Below are 23,913 nucleotides of genomic sequence, written 5' to 3'. Positions count from 1 at the left end.
AATTAAACTGAACTACTACAGCCGAACAAAGTTAGATGTGAGAATTAATAGGGTGTCGCTTTGTGTCGCTTTGGTTTTATCCAATAATAATATAACCTCATAACCCATCGCACACATTTCTGGTAAGATTATAAACGCAGTAGCCAATCAGATGTGTTGGTTTAGTCAGTGCTGAGCTTTGAGTCACTGACTACATAATCCTGCAGGCTTACAGACTCATCACTCAAACAACAGATAAGCCAGTTTATGATGCGCTGTTTCTCCAGATATTTTAATAGTCATCATTAATAATTGTTAATCGATATCAAGAGTAGTAATCGAATTACGAGTTTTCCTTTTATTTAACTATAACATTTGCGTCTGCCTATTGGTTTCGGTTTATAGTGTTCTGACTGATTAAAGTAACTGCTCACATTTAGAACTTGACATAAAAACAACACATACTGTTAATAAAGTAAACAAAAATTATAAAAGAAAAAAAATATTCTGAAAATATCACCCTTTAATGGAAAAGCAGCAATTCTCTCCTTAAGTTGTACAGATGGAATAATAGTGAGCAAACAAACACTTGGATGTTCTTTGGGCATTCCTGAACAGTTGTTTTAGATTAGCTCTTCTTTCAAACCGAGCATAAATTGATCAGAAAGGCCTGTGTTGGGTCGGAGATTAACAAGAGCTCATGGACAAAAACATCAACAAAGTGAACAAAAGCAGTCGGACCCATTTAAAGTAATTTGCAATTAAACTGAACTACTGCAGCCGTCACCAATAAAGTTACATGTGAGAATTATAGGGCGTTACTTTGTGGCAATGCATTTGCAGTAGATCCGATTTCATTTATCCAATATAAATATAACCTCATAACTAGGCCCACACAGAATCTGCGCACACAGAAATCTGCAGATTTTTAGTCCATTGAGTATTTATTTACTTGTGTGTACATTTATATATATTCAGTTTTTAAATGAATTTCAGTAATAATATTGACTAATATGTTTATTTGATTTATTTACAATGTAGTTTGTAAAGTAATATTTTCTGTCTTTTAGGAGGCATATTATATGAGAGACTTGCTTTGTTTCCCAAATAAGTGGATCTAGATGGATTTGCATTGTAAACATTAAATAAAAGTTAAAAAGATATTATTTTTTATTTAAGTTTTTAGTTACGATACTCCCAAAATAATTCAGCATAAATCTGCAGATTTTTACAAAAAAATCTCAGTAGAAATAGCCAAAAATGTCCGCAGATTCTGTCTGGCCCTACTCATCAATCGCACACATTTCTGGTGAAATTATGAATGCAGTAGCCAATCGAAGGTGTTGGATTAGTCAGCACTGAGTTTTGAGTGACTAACTACTCAATTCTGCAGGCTCACAGATTCATCATAAACAACAGACTGCTGAAAATGATGCAAGTAAGAGATTCATTTCACTGTTTTCATTGGAATGATTGGGTAGAATGATTTGTCTGTGCAGCCAAATGTTTTAATAGTCATCATCAATAATCGTTAATCAATATCAAATGCAGTAATCATTTCTTTTATTTAAATATACTGACTGATTAAAGTAACTGGTCAAATACAGATTTAACAGATATTAACAGATACTGTTAATAAGGTAAACATAACAATTACCCTTATAAAAGTAGAAAAATCATTCTGAAAGTGCAAATATCCCCCTTTAATGGAAAAGTTCATTTCTGACCCTGCAGATGCATTGCAAAAAATATGAGGCCTGATATGATGGAAGTCCACCATCCAATAGGAAGAATCGCATTATATACTAGCTGTTTGCGAAAGGATGTGCCGTTACATCAGTGCTGTAATTGCAATTACTTTGCATGTGTTATTATACAATATAATTGTTCAGCTATTTAGTTGGAACAATTTAGCATACTGTTATTTACCATTGTGTATTAAGCAGCGAATATACATATACATTTTACGTGTATACATATATATATATATATATATATATATATATATATATATATATATATATATATATATATATATATATATATATATATATATATATATACACACACATTTTATATACACAATTTTTCAGACTTTAGAGTTATTGTGTAATGTGTTCTACTGTGTTTTCCACAACCACCAAAATGATTTGTCTAAATGTTTTTGTGGAAAGCATGTAGTCTACAGTCTATAAAGAACCATAGTATATTGCTTTACAATAACTTTGGCAAACATAATATTATGAGAGGCACAGAAAAACATCACTCCACGTGGATTCATGTCATTTGCATAGCAGTCAAGTAACTTTTGACTGAAAAAAAAATGGGTTCGTTGGATTTGTTTCTGTATAGTTTATAATGGCAGCCACTGGAGGGAGATGAAACCACAGTTTTGACTATAAAACTTTACAAAGTGCTGAATCTAACTGGTTAGATTTTAGTCAAATAAATCGACAGTACGTTTAGTCGACTAAAATCGTATGCAATTAAGTAAACTTAAACGTCAATGAATTCAGAGGACTAATTTATGACTAAAACAAAATAATAAAATGATGTCAAAATAAACACAGCAGGACACATTTTTACTTATGGAAAAAACAACCATCATCACAGATTTATTAAAAACAAAATCACAGATTTATTGTTCTGCTGCTTGGGTCCATAACCTAAAATGCACTGCAATAATGCTTTTCTTAATTACATTTTTGTCTTGTTTTTAGTCCAAATATCAAAAAATTCTTAAATCAAGAAGCCTTTTCTAGGCAAGCAAAACATATCGTTTGTTTTAAGAAATAATAGGTCAAAATTAAGTGAGTTTTTCCTTAAAACAAGCAAAATAATCTGCCAATGGGGTCAGCAAAATAATATTATCAAAAGGAAAAAAACTGATTATTTTGCTTACCCCATTGGCAGATTATTTAGGTTGTTTTAAGGAAAAACTCACTTAATTTTGGCATATTTTTTCTTAAAACAAGACAATATTTTTTGTTTGTCTTAAATAATGCTTCTTCATTTAAGAATTGTTAGATATTTGGACTAGAAGCAAGACAAAAAACCTAAGAAAGAAAAGCATTTTTTGCGGTGTGTAATTCATTAGTAAGATGGCCAAGCTGACTTTCAGCATTATTTTCAGCTTCACTGTTACATGATCCTTAAGGAATCTTTCTACTATGCCAACTCGGTGTTGGAAAAACATTTCGTATTATCATCAAAACAGTTCTGCTGCTTAATCATTTTGTGGAAACCATGAGCCATTTTGTTTATGATTAGCAAGTTCAAAAGAACAGCATTTGTGTGAAATACAATGTCTATCCTATCACTTTGGATTCATTTAAAGGTATAGTTCACCTTAAAGTGAAAATTCTGCAATTATTTACTCACCTTTCACTTATTCAAAACCTATTTCAGCTTCTTTCTTCTGTCGAACACAAAATAAGATATTTTGAAAAATGCTGATAGCCAGCACCCATTGACTTTCCTAGCATTTTTTTCTACTAAGGAAGTCAATGGGTCCAAGCAATCTAAATATTAAACAAGCATTTTTCTAAATAATTTATAATTTTTTTCAACAGAATAAAGAATATTGGCCACACGTTACAATGAGGTTTCATTAGTTCATGTATTTACTAACATGAACTATGAACAAGACTTGTAAAGTATTTTTTTAATCATAGTTCGACATTTACTAATGCATTATTAACATTATGCCTGTTAACATTAGTTAATGCACTCAGAGTTAACATGAACTAACAAAGAACAACTGTATTATCATAAACCAACGCTCACTAAACTGAATAAATACTGTAATAAATGTATTGTCCATTGTTTGTTTATGTTAGTAAATTCATTAAATAATACAACCTTATTGTAAAGTAATACCAAAATATTTAATCTATTTATTCAAACCACATGAGAAAGAATAAATGATGCGGTCATTTAATATTTTTTGTGTGAACTATCCCTTTAATGCATTACTTGCTGAATCCTAGTGACCCCGGTCTTATACAGTGCATCTGGAAAGTGTTCCTAGCGCTTCACTTTTTAGCCTTATTCCAAAATGGATTACATTAAATTATTTCCTCAATTCTACACATAATACCCCATAATGATATTGTGAAAAAAAAAATTGTTGCAAATTTATTAAAAATAAAAAAGCTGATAAATCACATGTACAAGTATTTACAGCCTTTGCTCAATACTTTGTTGATGCACTTTTGGCAGCAATTACAGCCTCAAGTCTTTTTGAATATGATGCCATAAGCTTGGCACACCTGTCTTTGGGAATTTTTGCCTATTCCTCTTTGCAGTACCTCTCAAGCTCTATCAGGTTGGATGGGAACCGATGGTGTACAGCCATTTACAGATCTCTCCAGAGATGTTCAATAGGATTTAGGTCTGGGCTCTGGCTGGGCCACTCAAGGTCATTCACTAAATTGTTGTGAAGCCACTCCATTGATATTTTGGCAGTGTGCTTTCGGTCATTGTCTTGCTAGAAGATGGACCGTCACCCCAGTCTGAGGTCAAGAGCACTCTGAAGCAGGTTTTCATTCAGGATGTCTCTGTACATTGCTGCATTCATCTTTCCCTCTATCCTGACTAGTCTTCCAGTTCCTGCTGCTGAAAAACATCCCCACAGCATGATGCTGACACCACCATGCTTCACTGTAGAGATGGTATTAGCCTGGTGATGAGCGGTGCCTGGTTTTCTCCAAACATAACGCCTGGCATTCACTCCAAAGAGTTCAATTTTAGTCTCATCAGACCAGAGAATTTTGTTTCTTATGGTCTGAGAGTCCTTCAGATGCCTTTTGGCAAATTTGAGGTGTGGAGTGGATTCTGTCTGGCCGCTCTACCATACAGGCATGATTGGTGGATTGCTGCACAGATGGTTGTCCTTCTGTAAGGTTCTCCTCTCTACAGAAGAACGTTGGAGCTCAGACAGAGTGACCATCGGGTTATTGATCACCTCCCTGACTAAGGCCCTTCTCCCCCAATCACTCAGCTTGGATGGCCGGCCAGCTCTAGAAAGAGTCCTGGTGGTTCCAAACATCTTCCACTTATGGATGATGGAGGCCACTGTGCTCGTGGAACTTTCAGAGCAGCAAAAATTTTTCTGTAACCTTCCCCAGCCTTGTGCCTCGAGACGATCCTGTCTCGGAGGTCTACAGACAATTCCTTTGTCTTCATGCTTGGTTTGTGCTTTGACATGCACTGTCAACCCTGGGACCTTTTATAGACATATATGCCTTATATATATATATATATATATATATATATATATATATATATATATATATGTATGCCTTTTCAAATCATGTCCAATCAACTGAATTTAGCACAGGTTAACTCCAGTTAAGCTGCTGAAACATCTCAAGAATGATCAGTGGAAACAGAATGTACCTGAGCTCAATTTAGAGCTTCACGTCAAAGGCTGTGAATACTTCTGTACATGTGAACTTTTTTCACATTGTCATTATGGGGTGTTTTTGTAGAATTTTGAGGAAATAATTAATTTAATCCATTTTGGAATAAGGCTGTAACATAAAAAATGTGGAAAAGTGAATCGCTATGAACACTTTCTGGATGTACTGTATATACAATTATGAGAAAGAGAGACAAATCCCGACCGCAGCACAGATAGCGATCCTGCAGACTCCACTCACTCACCTTCTCTCTGCTGCTGAGGGATGATGGGAGGTGGCTGGGGAAAGGCCTGGCTGATCTGTCCATATGCAGCGGGGAAGGCTGCTGAGACACACACACACAAACTTCACACCTCGTATTCCAGCACACATAGACACAGCGGCATGCACTTTTCATTAACTCGCAAGCAGGAAAAAAAATCACAAGCAGCCTCCTTTTGAGTGACAGACCTGCATATTGTTGGACTCCGGCGTAGGCCTGCTGTAGAGGGTCTGCAGCAGTGGGACTCTGAGCTGCAGAGAGAGAGAGAGAGAGAGAGAGAGAGAGAGAGAGAGAGAGACAAACCACAGCGTTACATAGACACACTCGGGAGGTCACTGAGTGCATCTTGAGTGTGTTCAGGTAGAGCGGAGCAGCGAAAAATGAGCTTACCTCACTTCCCCTCCCCTTCACCGTTCATTCACCCCCCCAAAACAATTAAACCGGGGCCCTGCCAAGCTTCCCGAGAGTTGGAGAGACAGCCAGGGAGAGCGTGCGGAGAACAATATAGATCTACTGCTCTACACGGCACATCAATCAGCTGAGAGCTTTCACAGTATTAAAGGCAATTCAGGCCCGGCCTGTTCTAAACACCCATACACATACTATACAGCCTGGTAACTTAATGCTGCTCAAACTCAAACGCGGTAAATACTGCAGCATTCACAATCCAGATTATGAGTTCTCAGGGCTTTTTGAGTAGCATAATACTAAAATTAAGGCAATAATGAGCTTCTTGTCAGCATTTACTCACACTCATGTTGTTCCAGATGTGTACAAACACAACAAAAAAATAAGACGGCTTAAATTTTCAGTGGTTTACACTGGAATATTTGATTCTGATTGGTCAGTTTTTGTGATTGATGTAAATGTATATACCAAAAAACACTGTAAGACTCCTACTATACCTAGTTTTGACTATCTTTACCTCCTGCACTGTAAAAAATGCTGTGTTTAGTAAAAGTATTAGGTTTTTTCAAATTTAAGTGGATTGGACATAATCGAGTTGTTCAACTCATTTTAAATAAGTAGATTGAACAAGCAGCAAAAGTCTTTTTTTTGGAGTGTGAATCACACATCATGAAATAATTATGTCTTAAAGTTTAATGTTTTTGTGCTTTTACACTACCTGACAAAAGTCTTGTCATCGATCCCAGTTGTAAGAGCAACAAACAATAACTTGACTTCTTGTTGATCATTCGGAAAAGGGCCAGAAGGTAGATTTTTCCCATGAATTATCTGTTGAACTGCATCCCAATCAACACATACTGCAGAAGACCTATTGGAGCGTGCATGAACCCAAGATTCTCATAGATATCAGTAAAGTTTGGTAAAGGAAAAATCATGGTTTGGGGTTACATTCAGTATGGGGGCACGCGAGAGATCTGCAGAGTGGATAGCAATATTACCAGCCTAAGGTATCAAGACATCTGTGCTGCCATTACATTACAAACTGCAGGAGAGGGCAAATTCTTCAGCAGGATAGCGCTCCTTCTCATACGTCAGCCTCCACATCAAAGCTCCTGAAAACAATGAAGGTCAAGGTTTTCCAGGATTGGCCAGCCCAATCACCAGACATGAACATCATTGAGCATGTCTGGGGTAAGATGAAGGAGGTGGGATTGAAGATAAATCCAAAGAATCTTAAAGAACTCTGGGAGTCTTACAAGAAGGCTTTCTTTGCCATTCCAGATGACTTTAATTATAAGTGATTTGAGTCATTGCAGCTCATGGGACTGCACCATGACTTTATATTCTATACTGTACATTTTTTCTGTTAAGTGACAAGCAAAGTCAGACCTTACTGTCTTAACTATAAATCAAGTCATGATCATTTTTTATTTTGGTATAATAAGCGTAATCTAGAGGCCTTTGCCTTTCATATAAGCCACTTCTGATACCAAATGATCAACTAGAAGTCAAGTTATCATTTGTTGTTCATAAAACTTGGATAGATGACAAGACTTTTGTCAGGTAGTGTGTAATTTGTCATTTCAATTCTAAACAAATTTATTTTGTGTGTCACTAAATTCTGGTCAACTATTTTTCGTTATAAATAGGCACAACAGCAATCTTTAAAATGCTGATAGAAATAGCATTTAACTTGCTCCAGGTGATGTCACTTCATCTGGTGGAAATACTTAGACAGGCATTGAGGCATTATTCACTCATTAATTTGTACAAAAAGATACACCAACTGTACATTAAGTATGTCAACTCTGTTATTGTGATATTTCAGCAATTTTCTCATTCGCACTTTAAAAACAGTAATGTTAAAATACATAAAATTGGGTTTTAGACATGCCATGTGATATCTGGTTTGAGGTTTGCATCTTGAGCGGATAATGGTAACTCTGTTAGGGTTTAAAAAGATTATCAAAAGGTTAAAACAATCAGTTACAGAATTAATTATTTATGTATTTTAATAGGTGGCACAGTTGCTCAGTGGTTAGCACTGTTGCCTTACAGCAAGAAGGTCGCTGGTTCAAGTCCTGGCTGGGCCAGTTGACATTTCTGTGTGGAGTTTGCATGTTGCCCCGTGTTGGTGTGGGTTTCCTCCACAGTCCAAAGACATGTAGGTGAATTGTACTAAATTGGCCGTAGTGTTTTCCCAGTGATGGGTTGCAGCTGGAAGGGCATCGCCTGCATAAAACATATGCTGGATAAGTTGGCGGTTCATTCCGCTGTGGCGACCCCAGATTAATAAAGGGACTAAGCCGAAAAGAAAATGAATGAAAGGCTGTAGTGTATGAGCTTGTGTGTGTGAATGTGAGAGTGTATGGGTGTTTCCCAGTACTGGGTTGCGGCTGAAAGAGCATCCACTGTGCAAAACATATGTCGGAATAGTTGGAAGTTCATTCCACTGTGGTGACCACTGATAAATAAGGGACTAAGCTTAAGGAAATTGAATGAATGTATTTTACTCTGCTTTCTCTCAACATGTTATAGTTGCTTTCTCACAACATATTCTGATCACAAAAAGAGGACACTAAATACAGTTGTTTATTATAGGACATGTTTTGAGAAAGCAAACTAAAAAAGTTATCCCATACCAAATATCACATCCAGATTATTTTAACATTTGCATATTCTGCTTGCTTGCACTGCCGTGAGTATTCCCTTAAAGAAATGTAGATCATGACAAAATAAGATTGAATAATCTTAACAAAACAAATCTTAACAAAACTATTAACAAAAAATGGTAATGCATCTTGGTTGACGAATTGTCATGAGAATGACTCAATATGCAGGTTAAAAAAAAAATAGAAAACCATTAGAATGTCTGTATATACAGTACCGGTCAAAAGTTTGGGGTCAGTTTTTTTTTCCCCGATTTTTATTTGTATTTTTCCGAAAAAAAGTATTTTGTTCAAGGCGGCATTTATTAAATGTAAAAAAATAATAATAATTGTTAAATTGTTAAATATTTATTAAAATTTTAATAACTGCTTTCTTATTGTATGTAGTTTCAAATGAAATTATTACTCCAGTCATTACTTCTTTTATTACTATTACAATTAATAATAATAATAATAATAATAATAATAATTAAAAAAATAATAATAATAATAATAATAATAATTAAAATAATAATAATAATAATAATAATAATAATAATAATAATAATAATAATAATAATTAATATTTTTGTGATTTCTGAAGGATCATGTGACTCTGAAAACTGGAGTAATGAAGCTAAAAATTCATCTTCAAAATCAATGGAATAAATTATTAAATTAAATTGCAAACTACTTTTGATCAGTTATTTTATACTGCAATAACATTTCACAATTTTACAATTTGTACTGTAGTTTTGACAAAATAAACTCAGCCTTGGTGAGCAGGAGAAGCTTTTTAAAAAACATTTAAAACTCCTACAGACCCCAAACTTTTGACCTGTAGTGTATATACAGTTGAAGTCAGAATTATAAGGCTCCTTGAATTATTAGCCCCCTGTTCATTTTGTGCCCCAATTTCTGTTTAACGTAGAGATTTTTTTCAACACATTTCTAAACATAATAGTTTCAATAACTCATTTTCTAATAACTGATTTATTTTATCTTTGCCATGATGACAGTAAATAATATTTGACTAGATATTTTTCAAGACACTTCTATACAGCTTAAAGTGACATTTAAAGGCTTAACTAGGTTAATTAGGTTAACTAGGCAGGTTAGGGGAATTAGGCAAGTTATTGTATAACGATGGTTTGTTCTGTAGACTAAAAAATAGCTTTAAGGGGCTAATAATATTGACCTTAAAATGGCTTTAAAAAAAAATTAAAAATTTTATTCTAGCCGAAATAAAACAAATAAGACTTTCTCCAGAGGAAAAAATATTATCAGACATACTGTAAAACATTTAGGAAATATTTTAAAATATATAAAAAAATAAAAGGGGGGCTAATAATTCTGACTTCAACTGTGTGTATATATATATATATATATATATATATATATATATATATATATATATATATATATATATGTGTGTATTTTTTTTTTCTTTTTTTTTTGCAGTTTGCAGTTAGTTAACAATGATTAGAATTTAAAATTTGTTTGGGGAACTATTCTTTTTTAATTCTATGATGGTTTTTATGTAGCCTTATGCTTACAAAAAACTAGTCTGGAGACCAAAAATGTGAAGGACTTAAAAGCATAGCTGCCAAACACTGTACAAAGCATGCACATAAAACTATAGCCACACTACAACAACAGCAACACTCTACAAAGCTGACGACACCAAACAAACATGAAGAGACTACTCACATCAACCACTCCTTCTGTCTACCGCATTACACACACACAGACACACACCAAACACACACGACACTAACGTTTGAGGGTTTCTATACCTTCTGAGAGAGACGACAGGAAGCAGCTTCCCTGAACCCCAAAACAACTTCTCTGTGCGACGCCCAGGCCGCCCTTCTCCGAGTCTTCCCTAAACACCACTTCCTGCAAAACTGGGATACAGCCGGGAGACAGGCGTTTGCTTTCCTCTGTGGCACTGGACATGAAAACCACTCCACAACACACACACAGTCTCTAAAAGCCCACCGCAGAGCACTTCTCCAAAAGCAGCTTCCACAAAGATTTTCAATAACTTTTGTGTATAATAAAAGGCTGCCGACTCATCGACACACACAGTGCATAAGATAAACTGCTTTATGTACAAACATAAAATGTGATTATACTGCAAGAACTAGTGCAATTCACTGACATTGATTGTCAGAATAGGATGACGATTTAAAATGTTCCAGTTATCCACCTTTTCCCACACGTCTTCTGCATTTTAAATGAATACAATTTAATTGCACTTTAATTTTTAGGGAACATCTATTTATATACACTCACTGACAAAAGTCTTGTCGCCTAAGTTTCAGGAACAACAAATATTAACTTGACTTTTAGTTGATCATTTGGTATCAAAAGTGGCTTATATGAAAGGCAAAGACCTCAAGATTACACCTGACTCAAATAACTCATTAATAAAGTCATCTGGAATGGCAAAGAAAGCGTTCTTGCAGGACTCGTAGTGTTCATCAAGATTCTTTGGATCGATCTTCAATGCCTGCTCCATCTTATCCCAGACTTGCTCAATAATGTTCATGTCTGGTGACTGTGCTGGCCAATCCTGGAGCACCTTGACCTTCATTGCTTTTAGGAATTTTGATGTGGAGGCTGAAGTATGAGGGAGCGCTATCCTGCTGAAGAATTTGCCCTCTCCTGTGGTTTGTAATCCACTCTGCAGATCTCTCGCATGCCCCCATACTGAATGTAACCCAAACCATGATTTTTCCTTCACCAAACTTGACTGATTTCTGTGGGAATATTGGGTCCATACAGGTTCCAATAGGTCTTCTGCAGTATTTGATGTTTGGGATGCAGTTCAACAGATGATTCATCTGAAATATTCTGCCACTTTTTCAAATGATCAACTAGAAGTCAAATTATTATTTGTTGCTCTTACAACTGGGATTGATGAAAAGACTTTTGTCAGGTAGGGAATAGACTGACTAGCAGGAGAAAGTGTAAATTAATAACTAATCATTGCTATACTATACTATAACAGATGTGACTTCAGACGTTTCTTGGCTAGAGACTGATGGAAAAGAAAAATGGTCCTAGAACTGAGCCCTGAGGCACCCCAGTAGCAAGATTTTGCTACTCTTGACACTTTTACCTCTCCAAGACATCCTAAATGACCTACCTGAGAGGTAAGAGAAGAATTGTTCTAAGGTTTGTCAAGAGAAATTGGTGTATATTTTGAATAATATATATTTGTGTCACAAATAATCTATATATATATTGTGTAAAACCAAATGAATGGTATGTTTAGGTATTTTTTATGCTTCATGAAAATAACATTATACTTGGAAATTACCATGAAATTAGTTTCACAAGTATGTCTGTGTTTTTTTTTTTTTTTGTTATGTGTTTTGTTGCTCAGATTATTTTCTCTTTATATTCCCTGCAGTACAATAATATTCAATATATGTCCTTAATATTGTTGCAAGAAAACTAGTCTTGAGTTTTTTGTGGTTATTCATGATCTGCTGACAGTAATTTGTTCATTCTAATAAGTTGCCTTTTAATATACAATTTAATTCACAGATTGTTTGCAGTTAAAAAGAGGTTACTCCATATTTTTTGCATGGGTTGTAGGAAAAAGGTGGATATTAGTCATATAATACTGTTGTGAAGTGTAGCTATTAGACAGCAGGTCTTGATTGGAGGGTGTAGTACCTGGGTATGGGTGGATGCCGTTGGTAAACATGGCCTCCGCCGGGGCCTGGCCGTTGGCTTGAGGAGGAGGCAGGCCTGTGAAACCGTTAACACTAATAGGAGATGGAATGCTGGTCACTGTGGGTGCTGTGATGCCAGGGGGTGTGCTTCCGCCTGGGGGCGGAGCCAGAGAGAGAATATTTAGAATATTCATAGATTATTCATTAGGGTTTTGATGGACATAGAGGGTTTATTTCCCTTATGCAGAGTTCAGATTGCATGATTTTAGCACTGATTTTGACCCGCCGGCAGGTTTTGAGAAATCATCAACAAATGCCCAAAATCACAGGCAAATAGGTGCTCGTTCCCGTGAGTAACAATCACACAGTGTGAACTAGCAAGAAATTCTCTCGATCTGAGAGAATCGCTGATGAGTCGCTGACACCCGTGAGATATTTTCAAATCATGCTGTGTGAAATGTGTTCTGATTGGTGATTACCTACAGCCAATGAGAGAACAGCATCCACTAGTATGAGTATCTGCAGGCCAGCGGGACGTTGTGAGACGTAGTTTGTGGACTGAGTCAAAGTTGTCAACAATTCTCCTATTGTAAAATCATGCAGTGTGAACCCCCCTGTCATCTATCAATCCTACAGTGTAAACACAGCCCGACTGAATGCTGCCCCAGATAGTCATGCAGTGTGAAAACATTTGTGACTCCACTACTTTGAAAATCGTGCAGTCTGAACTCGGCATTAGTCTGGTAAAAGTGGTGCATAAAAAAAAAATCAATTTTGAATCATTTTATTACAATTTTTGTGAATGAAAAAAGTTAACATAAACATAACATTAACATAACATTAACATAAAAACATACAATTTAACTGGCTTAAATACCAATTTCCTTTTCACATGACGCAAGTTATTTATTTTCTAAATTATTGTTAACATTCAATTTTTTTTTATACTTTTAATTACTTAAGAACTTAATCTTGTTAAATTAATTTCTGAATGTAAAGTAATAAATCTAAAAAGTTATAGCTTTTAACGTTTTTACCATTATTTATTTGATAATTATTATATTATATTAATTGTATAAGATATTAATAATTATTATATTATTTATACGATAACTGCTTTTGTAATGATTTATTAATAAAACATATTTTTCACATTTTTATTAGTTATTGCACTGCAGCCTGTTAAAAATTCAAGACTGCATCTAACTCATTATATCAATATAAAGTAATCATATATAAATATATATATACACACACACAAACACACACACACACACTCACCTATATAAGCATTTGATATAGTACATCAATTTCAAATTTAATCCACAGAGCATGCCTGTATAAACCACGTGTCTCTCTTGCCAAAAATAAAATAAGCACTTATGCTACAACTTAAAGCAAAACATTATAGCCATGAATAATTTAAGACTTTGAAGCAGAACCTCATCCAGTCTGGAAATGTGTGTGTGTACTTGTATACTTGATTATGTGGTTTGTATAATGATGTGGGTATATGACCTAGGTGTTACTTTGTTAAGGTGGTTTACGAGGACATGGGCTGTGTCCTCATAATTCATAATTCAAAATTTCTAATCAGCCAATCACATGGCAGACACTGCATTTAGGGATGTAGACATAGTCAAGAAGATCTGCTGCAGTTCAAACAGCATCAGAATGGGAAAGAAAGGTGACTTAACTGACTTTGAACATGGCATGGTTGTTGGTGTCAGACGGGTTGATCTGATTATTTCAGAAACTGCTGATCTACTGGGATTTTCACGCACAACCATCTCTAGGATTTACAGAGAATGGTCCGAAAAAGTTATAATATCCAGTGAGCAGCAGTTCTGTGGGCGCAAATACCTGTTGATGCCAGAGGTCAGAGAAGAATGGCCATACTGGTTCGAGTTGATAGAAAGGCAACAGTAACTCAAATAACCACTCGTTATAACCGAGGTCTGCAGAAGCAACACGTCGAAGCAACTGCGTGATGCTATCATGTCAATATAGACCAAAATCTCTGAAGAATATTTCTAGTGCCTTGTTGAATCTATGCCACGAAGGATTAAGGCAGTTCTGAAGGCAAAAGTGGCTCCAATTTGGTACTAGTAAAGTGTACCTAAAATAGTGGCCGGTGAGTGTATGTGTGTGTTTCCTCACCTGATGTTGGGGTCATGGGAGCCCCGGGGAGGCCGTTGATGGTGGCCATGTGTTGCATCTGTGCGGCAGCGAAAGCAGCCATCGGGCTGAGATAACCACCCTGACCCACCGATGCCATCAGCGCTGCCTGTTGCTGAACCTGAAACACACACACACACACACACACACACGCACACGCACATGCACACACACACACACACACAATATATGAGTAAAGAAGGCTGTGGAAAAAAAAAACTCTTTACAAAATCTGCAGTTTGAGTTGTTTTTGCATGAGAGCAGAGGCTTTTTCTTGGTACTAGGGATGCACCAAAATAAAAGTTCTGGGTCAAAACTGAAATCTGGATGCATTTTGCCAAAACTGAAACTGCTTTGTAATAACTGTTTATTATTTAATGAAATAATATCAAGTGATTCTGGAAAACTTTTTAAATAATACAGATGTAAAAGAAAACACAAGCCAATAATATAAACACATTGTATTGATAGTAAACAATTTACTGACAGTGAACAAATGTTACCAGTGTTGCCATGACAGCACAATAACACTATTGCAAGCAGCAGGAACAAGTATACTATATAGAAATATCCTGTTGGTGAGTTATTTGAGTAGATTTTGCTTTTCAGTTTAACAAGTGCAGTTTATACATTGATACGTATACATGCGTGGAATATCCACAGTGTGGAATATTGAGCTGTTTTTTACTTTTAGCCCTAGCATAGCCTTTTTTCGGCTCATATTTTTGATAATTTTTGAAAAACCAAAATTGTGAATTGAGTGATAATTCCCTATTTAAAATCATTTCAAATAATTAGTGGTGATGTCAGATTTCGATTTTAGAGACTTTCTGACTCAGTGGACACAACTAACTTCTGCAGTAAAGCATTTAACAGTTTGTGCAAATACACTTTTTTGAAAATGTATGCCTCATCATGTTAGCTTTCTGTGCCGTCTTTGCTGTGTAAAGACGCTTTTACAGTTGAATGGAATTTTCTTTTAGACCCCCCCTTTTTTTATTTAACAACCATTAACTGCTAATCACAGCTCTGTTTTTTACTTATACAGAATGAATTTGGTCTCATATTTAAAGCCGTTTAAATATGAGACGATGACAATTTCCTGTTCGCCCAGCTGTTTTAAGAAACTAGTATTAACAGTAATAAACTTCAAAAATATTTTGCTCATGAGTTCATAAGGGTGCCAATAATTGTGAGCATGTATATATTTAACATTTTTTGGACAAATCTGTGCTGTGCTTTTAGTATGTAGTTGAAGTCAGAATGCTTAGCCGACCTTAATTATTCACCCCTCTGTATTTTCCCCCCACATGTTTAACAGTGAGATTTTTTCAACACATTTCTAAAGATAATATTTTTTAAAATTGGTATTTAACAAGACAATACATAGTAGTATATGATAAGAAAAATGACAGACAGTCTTAGTTTTCTTATTTTCCCACTATCCCCTCAAAATAAAATAAATTAAATGTATGAATTAAAAACAAACTAACCCTCTGAGAGAAAAATAAATAAAAATGAGAAAAAAATTAGCAAGTTTACTAATAAAAGAGTAAAAAAAAGATCAAAAGATCAAACAATCGTTTTAATAACTCAACTCTAATAACTGATTTCTTTTATCTTTGCCATGATGACAGTAATTAATATTTGACTTGATATTTTTCAACATAGTAGTATTCAGCTTAAAGTGAAATATAAAAGCTAAACTAGGTTATTTAGGCAGGTTAGGGTAATCAGGCAAATCATTGTATATTGATGTTTGTTCTGTAGACTATTGAAAAAAAAATAGCTTAAGAGAGCTAATAATACTGATCATAATATGGTTTTAAAAACATTAAAAACTGCTTTTATTCTAGCCAAAATAAAGCAAATAAGACTTTCTCCAGAAGAAAAATATTATAGGGAATACTGTGAAACATTCATTGCTCTGTTAAACATCATTTGGGAAATATATACATAAAAATAATAATCATAGGAGGGCTAATCATTTTGACTTCAACTGTATATATTTTTTTTATATTTTGAGCAAAAATCAAACACCACCACCATTATTGTAGCCTTCTTTGCTCATATTGTCCAAGGGTGGCAGCTTTAGTGGAGGACACTGTAATAATCATATCATGCACATTGTATAACAGACAGATTTTGTGGCTGCAGTTATGTTGGGAATGGTGTGTAATCTCAGCGAAACAGTAGAAGCTCTTGCCTGTGCATAGGCACCGTACGCTCCAAACTGCAGGGCCATGGGATTGAAGATGCCCATCTGACCGGCCATCTGCTGCATGCGTCGAATGGTCCGTTCCTTATCTGTGTCTGCAAACTTCACCACCAGGCTGGAGGAAGCGCCCTGAAACACACACACACACATACAGAATGAGGATAGTTTGTGCTTTAAATGTGCTAATGATACAGAAGTGTGTGATCAGATGTTCTGGCACTCACAGGCATGGTTTGGCTGCCGTGTAAAGCACTAATAGCGGCCTGAGCTTCTGCATGAGTGGAGTACTTCACAAACGCACAACCTGAAAACATGGAAAAACACACACGTCTGAGTCTCTTTTCTGGAGGCTTTCAAGCTTTTATCAGATCTTGGAAAAAAGGAAGAAAAAAAGACTTGAAAAAACATCAAATTTGTCAGATGCAGTGTTATTTCAGTATCGTTTAAAGAGACTTTTGTAGTTGTTAATATATTAATGAATATATTGCTAAGTTTTTAATAGTTTTAGTAAAATGTATTTCAGACATTATTAATCCTTTCTGGTAACACTTTATTACAAGGGTCCAAAATAATGCATTAGTTAAGCATTAATTCATGGTTAATTTGTTCACAATTAAGCATTAGTTAAAAACAAAAGCATTATTTATTCACTATTTTACTACACTATTTAGAACACTGTACTAATGACACTTTAACCTTAAATATTAGCTTGTTTAAGTCAAATAAACTTGAATATTCCCCAATAAGTGCTATAATTAATGTGGATACAAGTTTCATTTTAGTATAAGGGGGTCAAATTCCCTTTATTAGCAATGAATTTATGACATTTTAGCCTTAATTAGCTATTAGCTAGTTCTAATCAATAAACCTGAATATCACCCATTATAAACATGGACAAAACTTTATTAGGACATGTGGTTTAACTGCAGCTAGCTCTCTGCAACTCTCATATGGTCGCCCACTGAAGCTAAGCAGGGCTGCGCCTGGTCAGTACCAGGATGGGAGACCACATGGAAAAGCTAGGTTGCTGCCGGAAGTGGTGTTAGTGAGACCAGCAGGGGTGCGCGACCTGCGGTCTGTGTGGGTCCTAATGCCCCAGTATAGTGAAGGGGACTCTATACTGCTCAGTGAGCGCCGTCTTTCAGATGAGACGTTAAACCAAGGTCCTGACTCTCTGCGGTCATTAAAAATCCCAGGATGTCCTTCAAAAAAAGAGTAGGGGTTTAAACCTTAAATTTGCCCACTGGCCATCATGGCCTCCTAACCAAGCCCATATCTTAATTGGCTTTATCACTCTGTCTCCTCTCCACCAATCAGCTGGTGTGTGCTCTGGCACAATATGGCTGCCATCGCATCATCCAGGTGGATGCAGCACACTGGTGTAAAGCGCTTTGAGTGTCCAGGAAATCGCTATTGAAACGTAAGAAATTATTATTATTAACTGTGTTTAATCCACTATTGTAGCCATATAATTGAAAACACAGCAGTAATTAAACAATGAATTATTTGTCAGTTAACTTACACAAGCAATAAAAGAAATATTATATGGCTTATCAAATTAACAGATTAACTAATGCATAATTCAGATCCCTTAAAATATTTAGTTAACCATTAAACACTAGTGCTTTTGTTTTTAACCAATGCTTAATTGTGAACAAATTAACCATTAATTATTGCTTAACTAATGCATTATTTTGGACCCTTAAAATAAAGAGTTACCTCATGTCTAATTATAAAACCATTAAATATAATTAGAAACAGTATTTTAGCTCTTTAGATATTGACCTTGTACTGACCACAGCCCTGCTTAGCTATTATATACATATTTTTACATTAAAATAAACTTGAAAATCATTTCTTTGGGCGCCTTCTCTATTAAACAAGTTACATTTGATAAAAACCATATATAAAACCAAACAGAGTGTTGTTGTTTTAGTTATAGTTAATGATAATAACTAAGTTTTTTTAATATAATTACTATTATTTAATAGTGTGTTCAAATTATATAATAAAAACCTGAAATACTCATTTATATTCATAATAAAATAACTGAAAAGCATAATGTTTTACATAATATAATATAAATTAATTCTAGAATACCATTTTAGATTATTTATTTAATTTATGTAAGTGCATTTCCTTGGTTGTTTATAGCAGATATAAGATATAGAAATAATAAGTAATTAATAAGTTACTAAATAAAATTTAGTAACACACACCATTTATATTTGTAATGAATAACCACAAAATAGGTTAATATTAAGTATATTAATTTATGTAGGAAAGCACTATTAAGGCACTTTTAAAAGAACTTATATCATAATAAAACGCAACATAAGACAAAATCTTCATCAATGTTACAGTAATCTTCACTGAGTGTATAAAGTGAGAGTGAATGTAGTAAAACCTTTGCTGTTTCCGTCAGGTCCTCTGAGGATGGTGCACTCCTCAATACTGCCGAAAGACTCGAAGAGACGCCGCACGTCATCCTCACACTGCTGCTTATTCAGCATACCCACAAACAGTTTTCTGTCTTCTGAAACAAACACAGACACATCCTCACATACTACACAAAACAGCATTTAACATCAACAGACTTTCAGCATAACTTCAAAGGGGCCGTTCACACAGAATGCGTTTTTCCTTTCCAACCCGCTACTTTTCGATTGTTTTTTAATGTAGATGCACTTGATGGACGAGTGTGACTGTTCGGCTCGCATCTCGCATCTTTTGAAGCCCCATGCACATGAGCACTACTTTTTTAGATGCCCTGTCAAGTTAAAAGATATTCAACTTTCACACGCAGGGCTGCTCATCACTGTTAGTTCCACAGCAGTGGACCAATCAGAATAACAACTGTTGATGCACAAGATATTTGTTTTTCAGATGTTTGCTGAATCGTGGGTTTTTGACGTGAATGGTTTTTTGCTGCTGGAGATATTGTAGCCTCAAAAAAACTCAATAAAATTGTCATAAATAAAGTGGGGAAAAAAACAAACACTGTACGAACGCTATGACAGAATTTTTTTGCGGTTTTAAAACCATTACTTTTTCAAACCACAGTAAATCTTGAAACTGGTTATCGTTCCATTGCTAGTCCAGATACCCTTGTGCTTTATGCTTTTTTATTCCCCAAACCATTAGACGAATAGAAGCATTTGTTGTGAATGAGCCCCAAGTCTCCAGCAGTCACTACAGGCTCCTGTTGTTACAAATGGTTTGTTAAAACTAATAAAAAGGGACATTTATTGTCTATCTACACTCTAAGAAATGCTGGGTTCTTTAAAACTAAATTAGGTAAAATATTGACCCAAACATTGGGTTAAACATGGTCCTATAAATTTAGTTTAAAAAAATGCACGGAAGCACACACATCAATCTTAACGGGTGCTCGGCTAAACAACAAAAATTACAAAGAAATTCATAAAGGCTGCAACACCAAAGCTCCAAACATATACATTTATTAGCTTAAGAAAGTGCAAGCAAGAAGGTCACTGGTTCGAGTCCTGACTGAGTCAGTTGGCATTTCTGTGCAGAGTTTGTGTGTTCTACCCATGTTGACGTGGGTTTCCTCCGGGTGCTCCGGTTTCCCCCACAGTCCAAAGATGTGCTGTAGGTGAATTGGGTAAGCTTAATTGTCTGTAGTGTACTGTATGTCCTGGTCCTCCAGGTTGGGGGTTGAGCTATGGGCTAACAACCCACCTCATAGAAACTAGATGTTACGAAACACCAATATGGTGCGGCTAAATATCAGCTTCAATATAACTGGCCCTGGGACTAAATAAGTAAATAACTTAAAAAAGCTCTCAAAAAGTGTGACGTTTCGAGCATCTGATGAAGAGCCGGTGTGCTTGAAACATCACACGCTTTGTGAGAGCTTTTATAAGTTAATAAATGTATATTTTTGGAGCTTTGGTGGAGCCTTCTTTATGAATTTTTTTAATAAATTTAAGAAAAAAAAAATACTTGGCAGTTGGTTTAGTCCATATGACATGCAGAATTGGGTTGAAATAACCCAGCATTTTTTAGAGTGTATAACAAGCCGAATTGACCAATACAATGTTTTTATTTTCACACCACTTCTGTTTTAACACCGAAACTACCAGAATTCTTTAACTAATATTCTTAAATGAGTTTAATAATTTAGTCGTTTGCCTGTTTTATGAATGGTCATAGTGGTCAAAATAAGACAGTACCGAATCACATTTTTGTCCTGTCAAATTTGCATTCAAAGCTATTGAGATTTTAGAATTAAGCGTTGAATGTCTGTCGTCATTTTTAATGAAGCCATTACTCTAAAAGTATAACCTTTTTTCGATAATATAATATCTAAAGTTGTGTATGAGTCACTAGATTGCCATCGAAAGTGCGCATCTTACCCAGTCCAGTCAAAACGTCACAGTTAAAAGTTTGAGAGACATGTCTGAAGTAAAGTGAAGTTTTTGCCAATCAGGAAGTTTTCTTTTAGCAGAAAATTGCGAGGCAACAAAAGCTTTGATATTCTAAGGCACAGAAAAAAAATTAACGAATACTAAAATGTGTGCAGTCAATCTGACTATTGTGATTATAAAAATACTCTTGTGTTTTGTTATTTTAATAAAATAACAATGTTAGAATGAAATGTGCGTGAATAAAATAAATAAAGTCAGACTATTTTAGTTGATGAGTCTAATTATTTATCACATGACTGCAGACATTTCTTTGTGAAGTATTTTTTAAGCCATATATCAAAACTACAGTCATGTTCAGGGTCAAGTTTGACCTTTTAGCGGATCTAAGATGACTCAAATTTCTAATTCTATACAAAATAAACAAGCTACTCTGTGAAAACAAAAATGTGATTAAAAGTGGCCACTTGCAAAGTTCAACAGCCAATGTATTAAAAGTCTGACGATAACTAAAAGCGCTTCAAAGACGTTGGCTCTATCAATCCCACAATGCATGCTTTTTATCCACCCTAATTGACAATTTTCTGTGTGTAAATCCGGCGCGGCGGTATGAAAGCCCGTCGGTGCTACTGTATAATGAAATGAGTTTATGAGCGAGGAATCTGTGGAGAACCTTTCGCCTAGTCGATTCTGCCACCTCAGGAGTCTTTGTTTATTGTTTGTGCTCTTATTTATCAGATTATGTAGACATTATTGAATTACACATCAGCGTGAGGGGAACAAAAGCGCTATTGTTTCAGGGTTTTATTAGGCTGTAATTGCTGTGTCAATGTTACATGTTTTAAACTCAAGACAAGGCACAGAGTAAAAAAACATATTTATAGGGAGCAGAGGGAATTAGACTGGATATGACACACACACACACACACACACACACACACACACACACACACACACACACACACACGCTTATTTAAAAAAAGTTTATTAATAGGTTTATCAATGCATTCCTAAAAAACATGAATATTAAAATTATAATAAGACTAACCCACAAATAGCTCTTAAAATGAAATGTTTTGAAAATATATATATTATGTTTCAGTTTACTATGATCTTCTATGTGAAGCTGCTTTGACACTATCTACATTGTAAAAGCGCTATACAAATAAAGGTGACTTGAACTGAATATATGTTTATTATAAAATATTAACATACTCTCACATAAATAAAAATGTTAAATACTTTTGTATGGTTATCAACTCCTATCGTTTTTAATAAATATGAAGTAGTGAATCAAAAGTGAATAAATCAAACTGTATAATATTATTTCATACTCCATAGTGTTTTTATTTTTCAATATAAGGAATAATGTAAATAATCATTATGTAAATAATACCTGCTCCCAAACCAAATGTTTAGAAATATATATATATATATATATATTACTACTAAGTAATATATATACATATTACTAAGAAGAACTACTTCTTCTTCTTCTTATATAAGGAATAATAATATTAATTTATATTAGAGTGTTGCTATAGTACCACATCTCATAAGCTAAAGTTATTAATAAATATGGTACCTATGGTACTGTGGCAATTATTAATTTAGCCTAATTTAGATATAGTACTATGGCAACACTATCATAAAACACTATGGTTATCAACTCCTATTGTTTTTAATAAATTAATATGAATATAGTGAACTAAAAGTGAATAAATCAAACTGTAAAATATTATTTCATACTTTCGATTGTTTTTATTTTTCAAAATAAGGCATAATGTAAATAATCACAGACATAATATACAGATTTATTAGCCCCCCCTTTGAATTTTGTTTTTCTTTTTAAAATATTTCCCAAACAATGTTTAACAGAGCAAGGACATTTTCACAGTATGTCTGATAATATTTCTTCTTCTAGAGAAAGTCTTATTTGTTTTATTTCGGCTAGAATAAAAGCAGTTTTTAATTTTTTTAAAAAACATTTTAAGGTCAAAGTTATTAGCCCCTTTAAGCTATATTTTTTTCGATTGGCTACAGAACAAACCATCATTATACAATAACTTGCCTAATTACCCTAACCTGCCTAGTTAACCTGTTTAATCTAGTTAAGCCTTTAAATGTCACTTTAAGCTGTATAATAGTGTCTTGAAAAATATCTAGTCAAATATTATTTACTGTCATCATGACAAAGATAAAAGAAATCAGTTATTAGAAATGAGTTATTAAAACTATTGTGTTTAGAAATGTGTTGAACAAAAATCTTCTCTCCGTTGAACAAAAAATGGGGAAAAAATAAACAAGGGGGCTAATAATTCAGGGGGGCTAATAATACAGACTTCAACTGTAACTACTTAAAAAAATCTAAGAATATCAATATTATCATTCATTCATTTTCTTTTCTGCTTAGTCCCTTTATTAATCTGGGGTCGCCACAGCGGAATGAACCACCAACTTATCCAGCATATGTTTTACGTAGCGAATGCCCTTCCAGCTGCAACCCATCTCTGGGAAACATCCACACACAATCATTCACACACATACACTACAGAAAATTTTAGCCTTCCCAATTCACCTGTACCGCATGTCTTTGGACTGTGGGGGAAACCGAAGCACCCAGAGGAAACCCACACAAATGCAGGGAGAACATGCAAACTCCACACAGAAACACCAACTGACATAGCCGAGGCTCGAACCAGCGACCTTCTTGCTGTGAG

General features: G+C 34.8%; 1 protein-coding gene across 10 annotated transcripts in view; it reads right to left on the bottom strand.

Annotated features, from left to right (window-relative positions):
- celf4 (CUGBP, Elav-like family member 4) overlaps positions 1-23,913 on the bottom strand; it is a 195,527-nt gene that overhangs the window by 11,212 nt on the left and 160,402 nt on the right. For 2 of the 10 annotated variants that reach the window (XM_056446137.1, XM_056446140.1), the window contains exons 4-11: positions 19,213-19,341; positions 17,030-17,109; positions 16,794-16,934; positions 14,570-14,708; positions 12,411-12,563; positions 10,517-10,627; positions 5,853-5,915; positions 5,647-5,727 (exon numbers count right to left, since the gene is read on the bottom strand). In XM_056446137.1, coding sequence (XP_056302112.1) covers positions 5,647-5,727; positions 5,853-5,915; positions 10,517-10,627; positions 12,411-12,563; positions 14,570-14,708; positions 16,794-16,934; positions 17,030-17,109; positions 19,213-19,341 — 897 coding nt within the window. Of the gene's footprint in view, positions 1-5,646; positions 5,728-5,852; positions 5,916-10,516; positions 10,688-12,410; positions 12,564-14,569; positions 14,709-16,793; positions 16,935-17,029; positions 17,110-19,212; positions 19,342-23,913 lie in introns of all 10 variants that reach the window. The other 8 variants (XM_056446141.1, XM_056446143.1, XM_056446144.1 and 5 more) reach the window with 6 other exon arrangements.

Source organism: Danio aesculapii, chromosome 21, assembly GCF_903798145.1.
Source record: "Danio aesculapii chromosome 21, fDanAes4.1, whole genome shotgun sequence".
In the NCBI taxonomy this organism is placed as follows: Eukaryota; Metazoa; Chordata; class Actinopteri; order Cypriniformes; family Danionidae; genus Danio; species Danio aesculapii.
The sequence above is the reverse complement of the archived record's forward strand: the minus strand, read 5'-3'. Positions and strand labels throughout refer to the sequence as shown.